This window comes from Brachypodium distachyon, chromosome 3 (genome assembly GCF_000005505.3).
Source record: "Brachypodium distachyon strain Bd21 chromosome 3, Brachypodium_distachyon_v3.0, whole genome shotgun sequence".
Taxonomy (NCBI): domain Eukaryota; kingdom Viridiplantae; phylum Streptophyta; class Magnoliopsida; order Poales; family Poaceae; genus Brachypodium; species Brachypodium distachyon.
This window is the reverse complement of record NC_016133.3, coordinates 37115272-37137754: the sequence shown is the minus strand read 5'-3', so window position 1 is coordinate 37137754 and position 22483 is coordinate 37115272. Positions and strand designations below refer to the sequence as shown.

The following is a 22483-nucleotide window of genomic DNA, read 5'->3' as shown; positions in this document are numbered from 1 at the left end:
TTTCTCCGCCGCTCGCCGTCCGCCTTCCTACGCTTTGTTGCCGCCTCCCAATTCCCTTCGCTGCTGGCTGACAGGCATCACGATTCGGACGCCACCGTGTGCCGCCGGTGCCCACGCTTTGGCCGCTGCCGGGCCTCTCCCGCCTCTCTACCTGCCACGGCGCGTCTCCTCGGTTCTCCCCTCGCCACCGACCAGCAGCACCCTCCAGGCTCCCGCGTCCCCTTGCTGCCGCCAGCAAGCCGCTAAGAATCCCGACGCTGTGGATTGAATTCCGTCGAGAATTCCGGCGAGGTGTTCGGAATTTAGCGTGGATTGAATCCGGCGAGTTGCTCTTCAAGTTTTGGGTCGTACGGTGGAGTATTTGTTAGTCTGACTTTTTTTATTTTCGGTCGTGCTGCTCTTTCCTGGTCTGGCTCGGATTAAATTTCATACTGATCTTATTTATTGGATCTGCTTGTATTTGGCTGTACGTATTGTCCTTGCCGAATTGATTTTCAATTGGTCCTGCCCTTACCGACTGCATCTTTTAGTTTACTATTGCGCTTACCAAATTGATTTCCAATTGGATTGGCCTTGATTGCCCTCGTTCAGATATCCCGTGATTTGTTTTGACAGCAGTCAGATTGGAATTCTATAGCGAGTTTGATTTTGTTTCCTTAGCAAATACCGTGATTAGAGCGAGATTGATTTGATTCCGTAGCAGCTACTGTGATTGGTTGATAGACCCTATGATTAAATCTAGACCGTATGATAACTTTTGTAAAATCTAGACCGTAGAATTTCTGCTACTTTAATTAGATATTAGATTAGATTTAATCAAAAATATAGCATCACTCTTATTCAGGAGTACATTTCCTTGCCTTGCATGAGCACCTTGATATGCCGTTCTTCCAATAAAATTTATTTGTTGAACAGTATTGAAGTAAGTTTGAACATGAAGCATACATCCATAAGCTGCGCAGCTTCAAATTTCCAGGGGAATCTCCCTGCACTGGGACGCTGCGAGGCAGAGATGATTCCTTCTCCTGGCCGTGGAACCAACAATCATGTCCATGTCGAGCTCATCCGGCCGCATTCCGCCTGGAAGACTCCAGTCAAAGTAGTAAAGAAGCCGTGCCACCGTGAGCTCCAGCACCGCGAGCCCGAAGGTATCCCCAGGACACATCCGCCTCCCGCTCCCGAACGGGAGGTACTCAAACCGCAACGACCCTTTGTAATCCGCCGTCGTGCCGCCATTGTCGTCGTCGTCGAAGCAGAACCTCTCCGGCCTGAACTCCTCCGCGTCGTGCCAGTGCTCGGGGCTCCGCGCCATGGCCCACGCGTTGACGATGACCTTGGTCCCCTTGGCGACCTCGTAGCCGCCGACCTCGCAGGTCTCCCGGCAGAGACGCGGCAGGAGGAGCGGCAGCACTGGATGCAGCCTCAGGCCCTCCTTGATCACCATCCTTGTGTAGCGGAGCTTTTCTATGTGGCCCTCGTGGTCTCGCGGCTTCGTGCCGTCCAGTGCTTGCCGGACCTCGGCCTGGGCTTTGGCCATGGCCTCGGGGTTTCTTATGAGCTCCGACATGATCCACTCTGCCGCTGTCGAGGTCGTCTCCGTCCCTCCGGTGAGCATGTCCTAATTAATTAACCGGTGAACAAGAATTAATTAGCGAAAGAAATTTAACAATTAAGGACATGGTTTAATTTGAGAGCACAAAGAGAACTTACAAATAAGATTGCTTTGATGCTTGTCGTGCTGATGGAGGTCTCGAGCGTCGCTTCGTCCTTGTTCCTGAGCAAGATACTCAGAAGGTCTTCGTCCCCTGTATTCGCCATGGCCGTCTTCTTCATCTTCTTCTTCTCCTCCCGCTGTGCCTTGCAGTCAGCGATGACCTTGTCAAATATGGCATCGAGCTGGCGGCGCGCTCGCCACAGCCGGCGCGTCAGCCCCGTGGCGACGTCCACGAACCGCAGAGAAGGAAACAGGTCCCCGGCAGAGAAGCCCCCGCCGTACCTCGTGGCGACATCGATGACCGCCATGTACCGCTCCTGGAGCTCGCCGCCAAACAGCTCCCCAAAGGTCGCCTTCCCCGTAATCGCGATCGAGCACGACGAGAGCAGCCGTCCGAGATTGACCGGCTCTCCGCCGCCGCCGCCGCCATGGCCGCCGACCTTCCGAACAAGCGAAAGGGTCTCGCAGTCCCGGACAGGGGCGAGCTGCCGCACCTTGTGCGCGCTGAGGAGCTCGACCATGCAGAGCTTGCGCAGCGTCCGCCAGTAGGCGCCGTAGGGGGCGAAGGCGATGTCCATGTTCCCGTAGAGGATGATGTCCGCGGCAAGCAGGCTGGGCCGGGACGCGAAGGCGAGGTCCTTGTCCCGGAGCACCTCCTGGGCCGCGGCCGGCGAGGAGACCACGACGGCGTCCACCTGGCCCAGCCGCAGGGACATCACCGGCCCGTGCTTCCTGGCCAGGTCCCGTAGCGCGGCCTGCGGCTGCGAGGTCAGGAGGTGGAGGAGGTTCCCGATCAAGGGGAGACGCCATGGGCCTGGAGGCCGCCGCTTCTTCTTCTCGGAGCGGCCTGTTGGAGATTTGCGGCTGAGTAAGGACACAAGGATCACCAGTGTGATGAGGGAGACGAAGAGGATGCCTAGCTCCATGTGGATGATGGCTTGGTTTGTTTTTGCTGATCGAGGAAGAAGAGCAAGAAGTAATGGCGTTTTGTAAGAGCCTTGTCATGTCAAGTACAGTAGGTACTATCAGCTGCATTATTATGATATGAAGTTCGTACTTACTCCAATATAATATTAGCACTTCAGCTTGATAAAACATGTGGGAAAAATTATCACATGGACAGCTCATCCTGTTTTGTTGGAGAAGTTGAATAAGTTTACTTATCGTGCTGACAATATCAAATACTCTGTATAACAAGTCCGTTGTCCTGTTTGGCGCACCCCCTTTTTTTTGGAACGGGACATTGCACATTCCCGCAGAATCTTTGTCAAAAGCTTTTAAAGAGATGCGCATTGCAGAGACGAAAATCAAAATGATGACTGAAATGGCATGTTTACCCTGAAGTCGCTGCAGAAACTACTAAATTTGTTCAGTTACAAATCTTGGTTTTCTATCGGCTCTTGTAGAACCTACCCGAGCAAAAAATAATCCAACATCAATCAAATTTCATTTCAGTATCAATCGAGTATTATTGGTTGAAATATTATTTCATTAACATATCATTATTTCATTGATTATCACTAAAAATTTGTTAACACATCGCCAACTTATTACTATACCAATTAAAATTCATTGTAATCAATATCAACATAATATCATCAATACTTCATTCATATCTCGTTACCATATCAATTATGTCATTACAATATGAATACCGGATTCATGTATCACCCATGTCATGTTCGACCTGCTACACGATGGACAATATCCCGTACATAAAAAAGACTTGTGGCAAAAAACACGCTCGCATTCTTGTCATCCATCCATTAATTTAAATCAATTCAAACTAATTGTGAACTACAATATTTCTGAATCAAGCATTAAAATTGTGAATGATTTTACTGTTGGATTCTTACGACAAGCTCGTCAAATCTAGATCCCATATTGATATGTTTCGACAAAAAAACCCGTCCATTCTTATCTGGCCTCTTACAATAGTCTTGTCTTGTTACTAAGAAATATCATGTCGAAGGTTCAACATGTGAACTACATGCATGACCCGACATATGATATTTTCTGCGACAAGGAGATAAGATTTGTATGGCAACTAGTTCTATCCCTAGTAGTTTTGCTAAAGAGCATAATGACACTATTGTTTAGTTTAGCAACAACTCTGCCTATAGTTCTACTTTAGTTTATATGGATAAGCTTGATTTGTTTTAAGGACAACGATCACAAATATTTTAAGATTTTTCTAGAACTTTTAAAGTCACTTTTGAGCATGCGAAGACGAGCGATGCATGCTCGTGCTGTCGCGTCCCGCTGCTCTGTGCATGGTTCAGGAGAAAAGGCGCTGAGCTGATATGGGGACAGATCTGACATGGCAGCTGACGTGGAAAAAGCAGCTGACGCAGCATGGATCGATGCATGCATGCAGTCGCGCTCCGAGACTAATGCGCTATTCCCGTCCATTTTCCGAACAGTTCCGCCAGCCCGATCTGGTAGACAGGCCCACACTGGACTCTCTTCCTGGTCCGATAATGAAAAAACGGTTCGTTATTTTACTCTTTTTACACCGAAAAGGCGAAAACACTTTTTTTCCTTGGCAGCGTGGGTCGCGCGTCCGAGACAGCACGAAGGAAAAAAAAAAAGGAAATGCGCGGCGTGGGAAAGGTGATATAAAAAAGAAGAAAGCATAAACTGAAAAAGAAAAAGGTCGCAGAACTCGCCACATGGCAGGGCACGAACAGCCAGGCCCCACCCCGACGACGCCGTCTCCGGGACGTTTACCCCCACTCGTACACCCACCCGCCCCTAACCGCGCCCCACCCAGATCCTCCTCCTCCTCACGCCGACCATGCGCGCCTCCGCCACCGACACCGACGAGCGGCCCCTCGTCGAGCTCGCCGTCGTCACCCCCACGCCTTCCACATCCTCCCCCGCCGCCCTCGCCACCGGGCCGCCCGCGCCGGCCCCGGGGTTCTCCCGCGCCGTCCGATGCAACGCCCCCTCCTCCGCCTCCGCCTCGGGAGATGGCGCCTACCCGGGGAACGCGATATCCACCACCAAATACACGGCCGCCAGCTTCCTGCCCAAGTCGCTCTTCGAGCAGTTCCGCCGCGTCGCCAACTGCTTCTTCCTCGTCGTCGCCTGCGTCTCCTTCAGCCCGCTCGCGCCCTACCGCGCCGTCTCCGTCCTGCTCCCGCTCTTCGTCGTCGTCTCCGCCGCCATGGCCAAGGAGGCCGTCGAGGACTGGCGCCGGAAGCAGCAGGTGCGTGCGCTTGCTCTGCCACTTGAGTCACTGGAGCTTGCTCATCCCCATTGTTTGGCTTGTGAAAAAACATGGGGGGGGGGGGGGGGGGGGGGACAGTATATGATTCTTCACAGCTCACTTGTTCCTTTCTGATCTCGGTGGGTTCACTTGGTTGTTCTCACTCCTGATTCGAAAATCTCAAGTGGCTTCTCCTGCCTGTTCGTATAAAATCGGTATTGATTCCTGGTGTTTCGTATAAAATCGTATTGATTCCTGGTGTTTTGAGTTATATTTTGCAGATTTGTTCGTCCGAAAATATTTTGGGGTTCATTTTTTTTTGCTGCAAAGCGTGTGGTCTGATTACTAGATGAAATAGGCTCTAATTAGCAAAATATCTTCACGTAATGCTATTAGTCAAGAAAATTCCAAGCTTAAGGGTGGTCCAAGCCAAGGCTGTCCACCTTGTTCTCCGCACACTCCGCCTATGCCCAAAATATAATGCTGCCAGCTTTGGAACTCACGTCCGAACACAGTTTTATAACAATATTAAAGAAAGATATGACAACCACGGTATTATTTTTTAATAGTACATTGTACAGAGAGGCAAATAAAGTCTATGACCATATTGTTACAACGAAGGAATGGGAAATAGATTGTGTGTTTCCTGTTAATTTGAAAAGAGAGGTTGAAATGGTAAGTAGTATGTTAGTATGTTATTAAGGGATTAAATGTGGATTGAAGACATAAGTTTTAGATACTAATCTTAATTACTCAAGCAGCTAGATCAGATTGGATGGCCATGATGGTTTGTGTCAAACCTTCAACACATACATTTTATATGGCTATGATAAATGTTCACCCTGACGGAAGGGTCAGTCAGAACCCTACCAGAAGTTGAACTGGTGGTTTCTTAGTTTTTGAGCTAATTATGTTTTGAAAACCAAGCAGGAGATTGTTTTTAGCACAGCTTCCTGCAAAACAGTGGCTTTGTTAGGTAACTCAGTCATTGTTTTATTTTGCAGGGATTGATGAAATGTTCTATTAATTTTAGAGTCTTAGTTATCATGTGGGACTGTACCACACAGTAATACTAGGCTAGCTGCATGTGTTTTGTTCTTCTGCACTATATCAACTTCCACTGATATATAATGCTGAAGTATAATTTTATAATTCCTTGCCTTGCAACATAAAATGTTACCACTCCTTCAACTATAAATGTCGATCATAGTGTTTTTTTTACTAAAGCTAGTTTTTGACTTATTTCTCTAAAAAAGGCTAGTTTTTGGTTTTGTTCAGGACATAGAAGTGAACAATAGGAAGGTTGAGGTTTATGATGGGACCCAATCTTTTCATGAAACAGAATGGAAGAAGCTTCGAGTTGGTGATATAGTTAAAGTGAAAAAAGATGAGTTCTTCCCTGCGGACCTTCTTTTGCTCTCTTCGTGCCATGAGGATGGAACATGTTATGTTGAAACGATGAATCTTGATGGAGAGACAAACTTGAAGCGAAAACAATCGTTGGACGTGACCGTTGGCTTGAGTGAGGAGCATTCTTTCCATAGTTTCAAGGCTTTTATACAATGTGAGGATCCAAACGAGAAATTATACTCCTTCCTAGGGACGTTGTACTATAGGGAGCAACAATATCCTCTGTCTCCACAACAGATCTTGCTAAGGGACTCAAAGCTTCGGAATACAAACTTCATATATGGCACTGTAATATTCACAGGGCACGAAACAAAGGTGATGCAGAATGCAACGGAGCCACCATCAAAGAGGAGTTCTGTTGAACGGAGAATGGACAAAATAGTTTATCTTCTCTTTGCAGTTCTCTTCACTATTGCATCTTTTGGGTCAATTTTCTTTGGGATCAAGACGAAGGCCGAATTAAATGTAGGAAGCTATGCATGGTACCTAAGGCCAGATCAGTCCAGTATATTCTTTGATCCAAACAGAGCATCATTTGCAGCCTTTTGCCATTTTCTGACAAGTCTTATGTTGTATGTATGCTTGGTGCCCATTTCATTGTATATATCAATTGAAATGGTTAAAGTCTTACAGAGCACTTTCATAAACCAAGACCAGAATATGTATTGCGAGGAGTCTGATAAACCAGCAAGGGCTCGCACATCAAATTTGAATGAGGAACTTGGTCAGGTTCATACCATACTCTCTGACAAAACAGGAACCTTAACATGCAATTCAATGGAGTTCTCCAAATGTTCCATTGCTGGTGTTGCTTATGGCAGTAGGCTTACAGAAGTGGAGATGTCTTACGGTGAAATAGAGGACGTGTCTGGCCAAATGCATGCAGCTAAATCTAAAAGATCAGTCAAGGGATTTAACTTCACTGACGGTCGTTTGATGAACGGAGAATGGGCTAAAGAATGTCATAGAGATGCTATAGAGATGTTTTTCCGTGCATTAGCTGTTTGTCACACTGCAATACCGGTGTCAGATAAAGATTCTATTGGGATGACTTATGAAGCGGAGTCACCTGATGAAGGAGCTCTTGTTGCAGCTGCCAGAGAATTTGGTTTTGAATTTTATCATAGGACACAGACAACCATATCGGTGCACGAGTATGAGCCTGTCTTTGGTAAAGAAGTGGATAGGTGCTTATCTTTTCTACTGTTCTTTGTGCTAATTTCTTCCAAGTCATGACCTTTTCCCTCGTGCTTGATGCCTAATTTATATTTCAGAACATATAAGCTACTCAACATATTAGAGTTTAGCAGTGCCCGGAAGCGCATGTCTGTTATTCTGAGGACAGAAGAGGGTCGGCTATTTCTGTTCTGCAAAGGAGCTGACAGGTGGGATATGTTTATTCATATATGCGATGGAAAATTTTATTTTCTACTCCACAAATTAGGTTCTTTTAGCATTTCTTTACATTGTGCTTTTAGTAAGCTGATTACGGACCCAACATCAATAATAATAGTGGGTTTCAACCTGGTCTAAGAAATAGATTTTGTGAATTACATTTTCTTCTTAGGTGGAAAAGACTTGAAATTGCTAATCTGCAACTTTGCAAGGCATAAATTTCACATACTTTGTTTTTTCTGCCTTCCCAAAGTTTTACTAAAGTATCTACATTTTTTCATATCTTTTTGCTTCAGTGTAATACTCGAAAGGCTCTCTAAGGATAATGAAAAATCTTGTGTGGCCAATACGAAGCAGCACATCGAAGTGTATTCTGAGGCAGGTCTGCGGACCCTTGCACTGGCATATCGTGAACTTACTGAGGATGACTATGCTGCCTGGAATGAGGAGTACTCATCCGCCAAGAATTCTGTACACACTGATCATGATGCAGCTGTGGAGAAGGCCTCAGAAAATATTGAGAAAGATTTGGTTCTCTTAGGTGCTACTGCTGTGGAAGACAGACTGCAAAAGGGGGTATGTTCATTTTCTTTTGGGAATTCTTATCTTCTAAAGGATCCTTTATTTATTTTGATATATAACTCTGTACTCTGTTTTTGTTCCTAGCATGTACTTCTTGATTAGTATCTATTGTCCTATTCAAAAACCTCTCACGAGTTTCTGTTTGATTACTTTTACGTAGTTGTGCCTCTGGTGCTTCACCTATTGACTTATTGTGATATCGATGACCTTTCCCCTGAAACATTCCTTATGTACACAAACCATATAGCTGTTTCACTGTACATGCTCAATGCATCTAACCCAAAATTCTTGCAGGTTCCAGAGTGTATTCACAAACTAGCGCAAGCTGGAATTAAGATCTGGATTTTAACAGGAGACAAGTTGGAGACAGCTGTCAACATAGGGTTAGCTCCATATATTGTTACATACCTGAAAACTGAGATCTTGTTACCTTAAAACTTAGATATGTTGTTACATTCCTGAGAACTGAGATCTTATTACCTTAAAATTTAATGTGTATCAGTGCTTCATATGTAGTTATTCTTGCAACTTATTGAGGAAGGAAATGGAGGAATTTTTTGTGACACTGGACAACTCAGGAACAAATGCTCCAGAGGGATGCAACCAGGAAGGCAGCAGAATGGTTTGTAATTACAAAAAGAAAACACTTCCTTATCTCCAGCTATTTGCATGTATGCATAGACAAAGGATTGGTATCGTGTGCAGCTTGGTCCCTAAAAGTGCACACATATAAAGTAAAAGAGCACTGTTGGATCATAACACATGGTCATAGAGGATCAGTTGTTTCACCCACAACATGGCAATACAAGTTTGCCATAGAGGAGCAATGCACGGGTGCGAGACAACAACATTCGAACCCAAGGGTCAGGATGAAAGTGAGATCATAGATGATAGGACTGGGTAGTGCATCATATATCACAGCTCTCTTGTTTTAACATCTACGGAAAGGTGGGATTGCTCTCGAGCGCATCGCTCTCGCTATCTAGCACCGTCAATCATGGATAGGGACATGATGGATTTTTAGCTGCCGTGTCAACCGAATGATCGGGACATAACATCTATGTACACATGTAGGGCACTTTGGGTAGAAATATCAATGCATAAACGAATGCAGAATTTAAGCTATTCTCAAAATACTAGTGAAGTCAAAAGACAGGTTTACATATATGAAATCAATAACCATTGATGTTTGTACTATCTTAACAGCGAACCGCGCATACATAAATTATTTATAGGACCAGTTTACCTCATGTGTGTTCTACTGTTTCTTACGTTTCATATTGGCTCGTATAGGCTCCATATGAACATATCGGTAGAAAATTACAAGATGCTCGAAGGCAAATTTCATTGAAAGGAACTTCAACTCCATTTGCTCTTATCATTGATGGCAATGCTCTAACATATGCTCTTACGGGCAGTCTTAAGGACTCATTTCTGGATCTAGCAGTTGATTGTGCATCAGTTTTATGTTGTCGCATGTCGCCTAAACAGAAAGCACTGGTGAGTAACAACCATTAGTTATTCCTCTTGTTTGGTCATTTTGTAACAAGATAATGTTGGTGTTTCTATATTTCTATCTCTGTATACTATTTGGCCATTTTGAACAATTGCAGATCACCAGGTTGGTTAAAACAAAAACAAAGAAAACCACACTAGCTATTGGTGATGGAGCAAATGACGTTGGTATGCTACAAGAGGCTGATATTGGTGTTGGAATAAGTGGTGCTGAAGGAATGCAGGTCTGTTGTCCTCTAGAAAACCTCCTTTTTGTCCTCTACAAGACCTCCTTTTCGTAATTTTGTCTGCAATTTCTTGTTACAACTTCTGCCTGTTTTGATCTTGAAATACACAAAAAAAAAGAACTGCAACCACAATCTGTCAAGTCTTTGCATACCAGACCTATCTAAAATTACCCGTTGAGTTCATTTGTACTTGAAAGAAGCTTGACTGGACTTCGCCAGTAATTACCATTTCACCACACTTGATGTTAGGTATGGAGTACATTTTTTTGTAGGTATGTGTATCCTGTGTTGAGCACTTTATGTGCCATTTCTAAGGGTTATTTCAGAATGGTTGCTGTGGTGTTACATCAAGGGTGTTTGTATCTATTTCCATGAGAGCTTTTTTCAGTGGGATCCATGAAAGATTGACTGGCTAGATTGATAACAACAATGACGTACACCCAGTTTCTATTATCTGAAATTCTGAATCATGTGGTCAAATTTGCTCATCTGCGAGGTTCTGATATACTTATAATTACACAAAGCAATGACTGGTGAAAATGACACTTGGCAAGCAGTGTTCACAGCTGAACTGAAAGTTTCAACCCTTTTACTCGGTGTTTGTAAATCATGCCTACTGATCTGCTTCCTAGTAGCTAACATCTGATGGTGCCTTTTGTGTTGCAGGCTGTGATGGCAAGTGACTTTGCAATAGCTCAGTTTCGCTTTCTAGAGCGGTTACTCCTTGTGCATGGTCACTGGTGTTACCGCCGTATTGCAGCCATGGTAAAGTCCTTCCATTTCTATTTATTCTGCTTCTTAGTGAACTACCATGGTATTTTCTGATAGATGCGTTTCATTGGTATTTTTTTGGGAACATATATCATGCTTTGCCTCTCTTCTGTTCCTTCCAGGAGGCTGTTCTGTCCAGTTTTCATGATGTTTCTTATTTAGGGGTGTTTACATTTGAAGACTTAAACATGAAGTACTAATATTTTTAAGTATTTATATTTGAATTCTTGAAGATATTATTCTGTGCTATGAGGTGGTATAATCAGCAGCATGATATCTAACCAGTCTCTTACCGTTTTTCCTATCAACAGATTTGCTATTTTTTCTTCAAGAACATTACATTTGGCTTCACACTTTTCTGGTTTGAGGCTCATGCCATGTTCTCAGCTCAACCTGGTTACAATGATTGGTTTATATCTTTCTACAATGTTGCCTTCACATCTCTCCCCGTCATCGCTCTAGGTGTTTTCAATAAAGATGTCTCTGCCAGTGTTTGCCTCGAGGTACATAATTTGTTTTATAATAATGGTTATGGCACATGTAAGTTACATATATAATTTTAATAATGAATTGTAATGATGACTAGACTGTTGCATGCGGCTAAGTAAGTGCCACAAACATAATTTCCCGTGATCATACAGAATCATTGTTCACTAACCACCACCATCATCATTTTTCGTGGAGATAAGTCCACATTACCCCCCTGAACTTGTACCAAAATTCAGATTACAACCATTGACTCTTGGTTTAAAGTACCCCCCTAAACCATGTAAACAGTTTTTGCTGATGTGTCACCAGTCACCTCGTCTACGTCAGCCTGACCGGACCTGATCTCAACCTGACCCGTTTTCAGTCCAAAATTTTAGGTGTCCAATTTTTTTGATAAGATTATAGGAAATCACAAATGATATCTTACTATTTTGGGAAAGTTTCAGCTCATTTGGCCAAATGGTTGAGAATAAACAACTTATTAAGTTTGAACTTCAAATTTTGGACTGAAATTTCAAAGTACCCAGATTTTTTTAAAAGAAAATCACAAATGATATCCTTATTATTCTAGGAAAGTTTCAGCTCATTTGGACAAATGGTTTGAGAATAAACAACTTATTAAGTTTGAATTTCAAATTTTGGGATGAAATATGAAAGTGCCCACAAAAAATGAAAAAAAAAACACAATGGTATACTTAATATTATGGGAAACTTCCATCTCATTTGGATAAATGGTTTGAAAATAAACCACTTATTAAGTTTGGAAATCAAATTTTGGCTAAAATTTGAAAGTGCCCAGAATATATTGAAAAAGTTACAGAAAATCATAGATATGAACTTCGGTACAAGTTCATGGTTAATTTGGATTTGTCTCTTTTTCACTTGAGGAAATACATAAGTGCACTAAGTTCCATTTCACGTACACCTACACAAAAGAAGATTTATCTTGTCAATGGGAGAGGAGGGTTACATAGTGACACCTCTAATTGTCCTTGAATCATCATTAAGCCCACACAACTGTTATAGGTATGGGGGCAGTTAGTTGTATTAGAGTTGAGTGCAAGAGTTCATGTATGCATATACTCCGTACATAACAGTACTGGTACACCAGAGGTGTGTCCTTCCCGGTCCTCTGGTACTGGCTCGAATCCATAGCCAATCCTACTTTCGATTTGTTCTCTTCCTGCACAAAACAATAATCCAATCAATCATCAAGAGAACTCTAAAGAAACTAGATGGAGAAATGAAGGTAACGAGTTATGCACATCAACATGATCAAAGGGTTGAATTGAATGTGTGCTTAAAGGACCTCCATGCTTAAACAACTTGGCTAACAGTTTCCATTTACAGCTTTTCTTTGAACTTGGCTAGACTAATGTGGTTCTCATGTATATCACTTGGGAGTTATTTCAGTGCTTGCATTATTTTCCCTCTCTTTCTAACCAGTTTTAGTTGGCTCTCTTTTGCGTACTGCAGGTCCCTTTGTTACATCAAGATGGCGTGAATAATGTATTCTTCAGCTGGTCTCGTATACTCAGTTGGATGCTAAACGGACTGTGCTCTTCAATCATTATATTCTTTGGTGCCATCAATGCTGTTCTCATTCAGGCTGTTCGACAGGATGGCCGTGTTGCTGGATTTGACATCCTTGGAGTGACCATGTACACTTGTGTGGTGTGGACTGTCAATTGCCAGTTAGCACTCTACATCAGCTACTTTACCTGGATACAACATTTCGTCATCTGGGGCAGTATACTGATTTGGTACACTTTTCTAATCATCTATGGCTCATTCCCTGCTATGATATCGACCACAGCGTATCATGTTTTCTGGGAAGCTTGTGCTTCAAGCCCTCTGTACTGGCTGTCTACTCTAGTCATTGTTGTGACAGCCTTGCTCCCGTTCTTCCTCTACAGAGTAACTTGTTCACTATTTAACCCACAGCACCCTGAGCGAGTTCAGAGAACTAACTCGAAGAACTGGTGAAGCAAGTTAATATAGGTGGGTAGTGAAGTAACTTTACATAGAGATACCGGCTATCGATCTAACATACCTTATGGTTCACTTGCTACAGCATGATGTTTCTGTAGATTTTTATATGGTGAATATTGTATCAAAACAAATGTTGCTACTCTATGTATTAGAATTAGATTATGTACATACTTGGGTTCATACCTGACAAGTTCAGCTGAGTTATGGTAGATCAGTCAACATCAACACGGAAGGAATTCCGAGCAACAAGTTGGTAGTCCTTTGCATGATGCAACAGCGTAGCACTCATCAGGACTGGTTGTTCTTGCCTAGTAGTACCCTTCAGGATTGGTGGTTCTTGCATATCACTCTTCAGCTTTGGGCCTTGTTGGCAGTTTCTGGTCTTTGTTTATACGTGTTGTACCAGCATTCAATGGATTTATACTCGGGATTCATTTTGTTTACTACTGATCTCAGGTCTAATCAGGTTTGTGCTCTGTTCTGGTTGTGACGAAACATGACATGCGCTAACCTGTAATTTAGTTAGTGTGCCATTATCCTTGAGACCTTGACTTCTTGTGACCAAGTTGATGCTGATGAATGCTGAAATTTGTACTAGTAGTTCGTTACGTAGTAACTAGCCGTGCAATAGCTCAAGAAGGTGGCTGCAAAAAGACCATATCCTGTTCGTGGGAGATCTGTGTAAGCGCATTGGATTTTCGTGGAGCTCGGGCTCCTTAGAGCCCTTTATTTATTTATTTTAAAGAACAATCATATTTTTGAGTTTTAGAAAATTCTGATTTTATTCAGTGTAAACATAGATATGCATACCTATAAACCTATAAGTTTTCGTCAAAAACATACAATAATTTGTGATTTGTGTAAAAATCACAAATTTGTAGATTCCAAATAAATTTACAGTTTGTGATTTTTGCACAGAACGCAAATCAATGTATTTTTCGACAAAAATGTATAGGTACCTAAAAACATCTATACTTGCTAGAGAAAATTCAGAAAAAAATTCAAAGCTTTAAAATATGATTTTGTTATTTTTAAAATAAAGGGCATAGCCAGCGAAAACACCATTTTGTAGATTTATCGCTCCCATATCCACGACGTCATGACATACACGGCTTGTCCCCAAATGGCGCGGAGAACAAACTCTAGGTTAGAGTGAATTTTCCCCCTCATGATCACCACTGATTGATTTCTTCGACATCAATTGGTCCGTTTGGACCATGTCATGACAATAGGGCTGCTAGTTTTCAAGAGCATAGCATGTACACTTTGAAAACTAGCAGCCCTATTGTCTAACTACACATGTACTCTCTCCGTCCCATATCAAGTGATTTTCTATTACATGTATCTAGACGCGTTTTAGGCATAGATATATCCATATTCGTATAAATTTGAGTTACTTAATATGAGACGGAGGGAGTACCATTTAAGAGCATGAGCGTCCCTATAATTGCTACTCATAAGTTAGGCGCCAAAGTGAACACCTCAACTTTCTCTATCCATTCACTTCTCTAACCTTCCTTTACCATATACTTATGACGCTCTCCGTGTCGTGCATTACGTGCCCGGCAAGTTGCCAACGGCCAATCCATCCCTGAATCACCTATTGGATATTGATGCTAAAGATGATATCGCTTACATCTATTAAAGTGCTAAAAATTTGTGAGAACAATTTAATTTCCTTAGCATTGGGTGCTAGCGCCAAGGTTTTTTTTTCATATTTACCATAGCCTCTTTTACCACACCTCTTACCGTTGAATGTCTTCCACTTTCTCTCACCTCTATCTACGCATGAAGATCCATTTTGCATGCTACTAGCATGCTTGTATTGCTTACAATTACAAGCTCATTTTCATGGTGTAGGTTGCTTCCATTGCGCTCGTCGCTACACTTTTGCTCTATTTTCCTTTTGTATAGTAAGATTCAGCTGGCATTCTAAAAGGTTTGGTTCACTGGGATATGAAACATTTGGTGCTATCAGCCTATCAGGTTCAGAGAACAAGTACAAGCAACTATGCAAACGCATCGGCCTCTGTAGCAGTCACGTTTATCGTACACTGGCAAGATGGGGCCCGGCTCTGTCCGTCCGTGCGGGCCTGCTGGGCGCGCGCAAACTCCCAAGCACTTCCCTTCCCTTCCGCTTTCAGTTTCTTTCCACACACTTCCCATCCCTCCCATCCCCCGTCCCCCCCTCCCCCGCCCTGATCCCGCGGCCATTTGCCCCTCCCTCCCTCGATCGCCGCCCGATCAGATCCCAACCCATGGCGCTCCACCTCGTCCCCGCCCCAAACATTGCCCTCCTCGCCGCGCCCTCTGCCGCCGGTGCCGCCACTGGCGTCCCGGGTGGTGTCAGAGTCAGATCAGTGGCCCGGCCGTCGGCGTCTAGGGTTCGCGCCTCCGCCGCTTGGTGGACGGGCAGGAGGAGCGGGTGGAGGAGGAGGCTGGGCGTCGCCGTGGCGATGGCGGGCGGGGAGACGGAGGACGAGCCCGAGGAAGCGGTGGCGACGGTCAGGATGAACCTCAACGAGTACATGGTCGCCGTCGACCGCCCTCTCGGCGTCCGCTTCGCGCTCGCCGTCAACGGGCGCGTCTTCGTGCACTCCCTCAAGAGAGGGGTAATAAGCCACATGCATATTTCGTCCCCGTAACGCCTTCCATTCTGATTCTGTTGCTCACTTCACTTGAGCTGATCGTTTCTAGTACTTCTCTGCGTTCGAGGGATACTGGCATTACTTCCTACGTGCCAAACAATCAGAGCTACTGAACTAGTATTATTTTTGTCGTTGCATTATTGTGGAAACGATAGTTTGCCACCTCTCTCTAGTCTGTCGGTGCCATCGGGTATATACGTATATTTCGGGACGTTCCTGCAGCTTAACTGACTGTTGATTCTGCATCTGTGGCAGGGGAATGCGGAGAAGTCGCGGATCATCATGGTCGGTGATACGCTCAAGAAGGCAGGCCAGAGCGAGAGCCTTGTTAACATCAAAGACCTAGGTGACACGGAGTATGACACCTGTACAGTTTCTATATGCTGTAGCTGAAACAAGTGTATCCCTTTAATCTCTCTTCGTTTTTTTCAGAGTATCATAGACAAATAGTTGTGATAGGAGGTATTTTCTGTTATGCTGTATATCTGTTGCAACCTAGAGCTGAAATGTTGTGAGTTACAATTTTGTCGCATATCAAAATTAGGGAACAAGATAAGATGGCATATTTTAACTGAAATATATCTAAAGTTGTAGGCAAATGCTCGCAACAAGCTTGTAATACAGTAATCTACCCAACAAAAAGGAAAGGAGTGAGTTAATGATGGTATTAACTGTACCATTCCATCAAAACATTATCAATTAAATTTATGAACGAATTGTGGAAAGTAGGATGGAACTAAATCAACTAATGAGCACTCTTGGAAGTTGGAACTTGTACTATTTGTCTTGGTCATATGTTCTCTATAACTTATCTGCAGGATGGCGCTGAAGGAAAAGTCAGGACCATGTAATCTTGTACTTGAACGGCCATTTGCTCCTTATCCGATACATCAGTTGCATCAAAATGAAGATTATCATATCCTATTTAACAGGGGGAGGGTTGCTCTTGCTACCTGGAATAGTGCTCAATTGTCCTCGAAACTGAACGAGTCTTCTCCAGGAAATGGGAATTCTGGATTTGCTATGTTTTGTCCTAGGCTGCTAAGTGCTCAAGGATGGTCACTTTTATCTCGTGAGAAAGATGGATTAAATAGGAAGAGTACGAACCTTGCAAATCGGATAAGTGAGATTGTTGGCTTATACTCTGATGAGGATGATCTAGATGCTGAATGGGCACATGGTAGCTTTCCGTTGGAGGAGTACATTAAAGCACTAGACCGTGCTAAAGGCGAACTGTACTATAACCATTCACTTGGTATGCAATACAGCAAGGTCAGCAAATTATTCTTTTCCCTCTTGTTAGTTTTCTATATATGGGATCCTACATGAAGGTGCTGTAGATATACTTTCAAGATTTGAGCATTACCTTATCAACAAGTATACAAGTTATTTGAATATTTGATTTATTCTTTTAACAGATTACTGAACAAATATTTGTTGGATCATGCATACAAACAGAAAAGGATGTGAAGATGTTATCAGAGACTGTGGTAGGTTTCTGGCATTACAATCAGCAGAAATCTTATTTGTTCAATTTTACCTGGCCTTTTACTGTTCAGTTTAGTTTCTGATATTTTAAAAGGCTCCAGGGTATTACTGCTGTCCTGAATTTCCAAAGTGAAAGTGAGCGCATTAATTGGGGAATCAATTCAGAGGCAATCAACAGTTCTTGCCGTGAGAATAACATCTTGATGATTAACTACCCTATACGGTAGGATATGTTTTTTTTTCCTTCATCATCTTATTAGTAGACAAGAATGAAAAACTTAGCTGGCTACAGTTTCTTAGATAAGTAATATTGAGAATGCTGTAATCTGTTCTCATTTCAACGAGTAATTGCACTAGTCTTCTTTTCTGTTGAAATATATATTTATTCTTCCTTCATTATGGAGTTCATTGTGGAGTTTAATTATACAGTAATGTAGATGATACTGGCCAGTATAGTACTTGGTGTTAGGTACTATCTTTGCTATGTACTGTTCTATTTGGTAGCAGTATTGTTCTTACCTGTTTAGTCACTGCATGCTTGCCATTTTTAGTTCCAATATGATATTCATGAATTATAGACGCCCTTCTTTTCTTTTCTTTTTCAGAGAGGTTGATTCCATGGACCTGAGAAAGAAGCTTCCTTTTTGTGTTGGTCTTCTTTTGCGCCTTATAAGGAAGAACTACCGTATATATGTGACTTGTACCACTGGATATGATAGATCACCAGCATGTGTAATTGCATATCTACATTGGGTTCAAGATACACCTCTTCATATTGCTCACAAGTTCATCACTGGTTTGCACTCATGTAGACCTGACAGGTAATTTTAGTTGATTTTGTTTTCCTTATTTGTCTGGATTGAACCTCAGTAAAAGAGCAGACTGGTTCCTCTAATACTCGCACTGTTTCAGCTGTTGTCGTGGTTATTGTTTGAGCTAACCTTTTTGTTTCAATACGCAGAGCGGCAATCGTTTGGGCAACTTGGGATCTCATTCAATTAGTTGAAAATGGAAGACATGATGGCACTCCTACACATTCAGTGTGCTTTGTTTGGAACAATGGTCGGGAGGTAAATTTTCTCCATAACAGAATGTACCATTGAGCAGGCATTGAGCAGTATGCTTTTCCTGTGAAAATCTTTGGTTTTATCCAGCACAGACTTGATTTCTGTGTTGATCTTCATAATTACTGACCTGAGGGAGTTGAATGCTACAAATGTTATGCAGGGTGAGGAGGTGGAATTAATCGGAGATTTCACAAGTAACTGGAAAGACAAACTGAAGTGTAACCACCAGGGTGGGTCGAGACATGAAGCTGAAGTTCGACTTCGACATGGAAAGTAAGTTGTTAATTCTTGATTCTGAAGATTCTGTAACAAGATTCATCTGTGCCTTGGAAATCTTTTAGTATAATACAGATAACAACTTGGCATTTTGGTTTGACTTCTGATCTATTTTCTTCGGATGCTTTATTATCTGCAGCTAACCTATACTCGTTCAGGTACTATTACAAGTTCATAGTTGGGGGTCAGTGGAGGCACTCGACTTCATTGCCATCAGAGACAGATGAACATGGAAACGTCAACAATGTGATCAGAGTTGGTGACATTGCCCGGATTCGGCCAGCTCCCAGCCAACTGCAGATAAGGGTATTCGAACCCCTACCTATCTGTATGCTAATTAGATACATATTCTCATAATTCATCCTTTCATTGGAGATATCTGTTTTCTTAAGGAACATTCTAATGTAAGTAGGTAACCCCATTTAATTATAGCCAACTAGTATATGATAAAGTGTAATCTCCAATGGCAGGATCCAACTGTTGTCAAGGTTATAGAGAGGGCGCTGACCGAGGATGAACGGTTCTCACTGGCCTTTGCGGCACGCCGCATGGCATTTGCTATCTGCCCGATCAGATTGGCTCCCAAGCAATAAACATCTCATCGATACACAGCTGAACTGGCAATGGAGAACCGGCAATTCTGTAGTTACATAAAACTCGTGGATACAGAGAGATCTTTCTTTACTGTATGTCCTTTCAAATCAAACTGCACACCAATCAGTGGTTCAGCACAGTTTATACCATTTGTAATTCTATGAACTGTACCTGAAATAAACTTCACTTTAGTCTATTTGATACAGTCTAGAAGCTGTGACTCCCGCATGGTCTGATAGCAATTTCTGCCATTCGCCGGTCTCATGGAATCGGTGAAATAACTACTTTGCCAGTGGCTCTCCCAGTCTCAAGATAGGAGAATGCTTCCACAACCTGGGGGAAAGAGAATGGCCCCTTGGGGTCGACGACCGGCTTCACCTTCCCGGACTCGAGGTAAGGGTTGAGCTTCGCCAAGACAGATCCATCAGAGGTGACCACAAACCGGAATCCTGGAGGAGTGACAGCGCCGGTGAGGACAACTACACTGCCACCTTCCTTCACCACCTTGACGGCCTTATCACCCTGACCTGAAACCCGGCATTGTGGAGAATATGTCAGCTGAGGACTACTTGATTTATTTTGTCAATCTTCTGATGGTGAACTTACCGACTGCGTCGAACACGACATCGTACTTCTCTGGCATGTCTTCAAAGTTCTCCTTAGTGTAGTCAATGGCCACATCGGCTCCGAGGCTCTTCAGAAGCTCAAGCTTCGGCGAGCTGGCTGTCGCAGCCACCTTGGATGCACCAAAGACTTGTTTCGCCAACTTCATTGTGCACCAAGAGCAAACATTACACCATGGTAAAAATGTTCAGTGTTATATTGCTGAACTGGACAGAAAATTCAGCCTTGCAAAGGCATTTTCAGATTGAAGCGAAGCAGCAGCAGCAGCAATGTCTGACCTGGATGATAAGGGACCCTACACCGCCGGCGCCACCGAGGACGAGGATGGACTTGCCGGCAGAGAAGCCTGCCCTCTCCAGGCCCTCGTGGGCGGTCTCGATGGCGAGCGGCAGACCGGCGGCCTGCGCAAAGTCGATGTTCTTGGGCTTGAGCGCCACCAGCTTCTCCTCCACGGCGGTGTACTCCGCCAGCGAGCCGAACTGCTTGGGGCCCTCCAGGACCTTCTCGCTGATGTGGCCGTACACCTCGTCGCCTTCCTTGAGGCTCTTCACCTGGCTGCCGACCTTGACGACGACGCCGGCCATGTCATATCCCGGCACGGTCTACACAGATCGATCAACCACCCGATTCATGAATCCAAGAGCTAGGAAGTGTTGGAAGGGAAGTGAAATTAAAGAAGAGCAAAGCAACGCCGGAGCTAGCAAGCTAACCGGGAGAGGGGAGTCGGTGGCCTTGAACTTGCCCATCCGGCGCTTGGAATCGACGGGGTTGAGCGCCGCCGCCGCCACCCGGACCAGCACCTGGTCGTCGCCCACCGCTGGCACCGACACGGCCTCGTCGAGCTTCAGCACGCCGGTGTCTCCGTATTCATCGTACGCCCACGCCTTCATCTTCGCCGGCACATCTGTGGCGACCGCGGCCACCGCTGGGGATGACGACGCCGGCGTCGCCACGCACCGGCCGCTGGATCTTCTCGCGCTGGCAGCAGCAGCAGCATTCGTCCTCGCGCCAGAAACGGAAGAGAGGAGAAGCTGGGATTGTGTGGATGGACGCGGGAACAAGGATCTGGGGCATGGGTTCGCGAGGATCGACGAAGAAGAGAGGAAAGCCTGCATCTTTGTAAGTCTTTTGTATTCCCCTCTTGTTTTCGTATTCTTCTTCCGTGTCAGCGATTATCAGTGTGTGTGTTCTTGCGCTTGCTTAAGCTTATTATCCGTTGCGGCAGTTGGGAGTGGCGGGGAATGGCTCTGGGAGATAAAGGACCCGATCTGGTTGAGATTCGTGTCTGTGATCTGACAAGGGGTCTGGAGAAAGTTCTGCTGGTTGTCTTCTTCTGTAGGATCTTGTGGTGACGTACGTGCCAAAGATGGGACGGGACGGCCCGTTCCCATCGAACGATGTACGTGTGGCCAAAATATACTCCCTAGTTTGTTCGTTCGTTCGTTTCAAATGCTAGATTTGTCGTAATTAAAAAAATTAAAAACTTTGATTAAATTTATGAAATACAAAAATCTAGATGTTGATACATTAAACTTTGGTCAAACTTTGACAAATTTGGGGTGTGTTTGGTTTGGTGCCAAGATGCGGCATGCTGAATTTTGGTTATTGTCCTGTCGAAAAAAAAATTTGTTTATTGACTGGTAGTTGTTTAGATGATTGCCAATTATTTGGCAAGCCAATTTAGTTAACTCTAGTTTAATTTTTTTTTGTCGAAGTTGCCAACTCAAGGACAACGGAAACTACAATTATTTGATTTGCCAAATTTTGGTAGGACAAATGGGACTCAAACCAAACAAACCCTTAACTCATGACAAAATGATTTTGGGCTCCTCATGGAGGCAGTTTCGGTCTAGTTTTTGTTTGTCTGTACAGCTGAGCTGCCATGGCAGTATCAGGCTCTTTCTTTCTTTCTTTTTGTTTGTTATTTTGTGTGGCCTTCTCCTAACAACTGTTGTTTTGAAGGAATTCTCCTAACTACTGTTAGTCGTACCTCTACTCCTGAATGCAAAAGCAGAGCACCTGCTATTATTCTTCAGAAAAAATAGTTATGACAAAACTAGGACTTATTGGGGAAGGAATGCACTACTTTCTAAAGACTCCTGGAGGGTAACCCTGGACCCAAGACTACAGCAAATAGCCTCGGCGGTACAGCAAGAAGAAAAAGCTAGTCCTCATCCGCCTCCATCACGAGGCTAAAGTTCACACACACAAAACTCGGCACAGAATCATAAGGCTGAAGTTCTCACACACAAAACTCAGCACAGAATCGGAATAGGAAGCATTAAGCCTGAAAATTCTCTGACTTCGCTCGATCCAGATCTGCCATAGCACATAAGCTGCAAAAGAAATGCCATTTCTGCGCGACAGTCAGCTTCCCTCTGAAGATTGTACCCCACCAAGCTCTGACAGAGACCGAATTAAGATCGTAGGATGCAATTCTTGGCTGCCGCAAGGTCACCTTGAACTGGGAAGTTTATCCC

At 43.9% G+C, this 22483-nt stretch overlaps 4 protein-coding genes across 5 annotated transcripts; 2 read left to right on the top strand and 2 right to left on the bottom strand.

Annotated features, from left to right (window-relative positions):
* Positions 1–811: 811 nt before the first annotated feature.
* Positions 812–2745, bottom strand: LOC100836875 (cytochrome P450 CYP99A1). Its single transcript, XM_003572112.4, has 2 exons — positions 1711–2745; positions 812–1618 (listed from the first exon to the last, which is right to left on the bottom strand). Exons 1-2 carry the CDS (start codon positions 2638–2640, stop codon positions 965–967), a joined length of 1584 nt encoding a protein of 527 aa, XP_003572160.3. The 5' UTR covers positions 2641–2745; the 3' UTR covers positions 812–964.
* A 1719-nt stretch (positions 2746–4464) lies between these two features.
* LOC100825737 (probable phospholipid-transporting ATPase 8) lies at positions 4465–13768 on the top strand. The gene is made up of 11 exons (XM_010236794.3): positions 4465–4925; positions 6204–7522; positions 7610–7720; positions 8027–8306; positions 8607–8695; positions 8829–8934; positions 9606–9812; positions 9926–10051; positions 10721–10819; positions 11137–11328; positions 12791–13768. Exons 1-11 carry the CDS (start codon positions 4512–4514, stop codon positions 13298–13300), a joined length of 3453 nt encoding a protein of 1150 aa, XP_010235096.1. The 5' UTR covers positions 4465–4511; the 3' UTR covers positions 13301–13768.
* Positions 13769–15486: 1718 nt separating this feature from the next.
* Positions 15487–19575, top strand: LOC100836564 (phosphoglucan phosphatase LSF1, chloroplastic). Of its 2 annotated transcripts, XM_003572111.4 has the most exons (10): positions 15487–15918; positions 16210–16310; positions 16773–17226; positions 17373–17444; positions 17544–17665; positions 18048–18263; positions 18404–18512; positions 18670–18782; positions 18944–19091; positions 19256–19575. In XM_003572111.4, exons 1-10 carry the CDS (start codon positions 15565–15567, stop codon positions 19376–19378), a joined length of 1812 nt encoding a protein of 603 aa, XP_003572159.1. In that variant the 5' UTR covers positions 15487–15564; the 3' UTR covers positions 19379–19575. The 2 variants fall into 2 exon arrangements, with proteins under 2 accessions (XP_003572159.1, XP_024316359.1); XM_024460591.1 differs by lacking the exon at positions 15487–15918 and having other exon boundaries at positions 16231–16300.
* Positions 19404–21263, bottom strand: LOC100825430 (2-methylene-furan-3-one reductase). The gene is made up of 4 exons (XM_003574381.3): positions 20714–21263; positions 20282–20605; positions 19986–20145; positions 19404–19906 (listed from the first exon to the last, which is right to left on the bottom strand). The coding sequence occupies exons 1-4, from the start codon at positions 21116–21118 to the stop codon at positions 19641–19643; spliced, it is 1155 nt and encodes a 384-aa protein (XP_003574429.1). The 5' UTR covers positions 21119–21263; the 3' UTR covers positions 19404–19640.
* Between the last annotated feature and the right edge of the window lie 1220 nt (positions 21264–22483).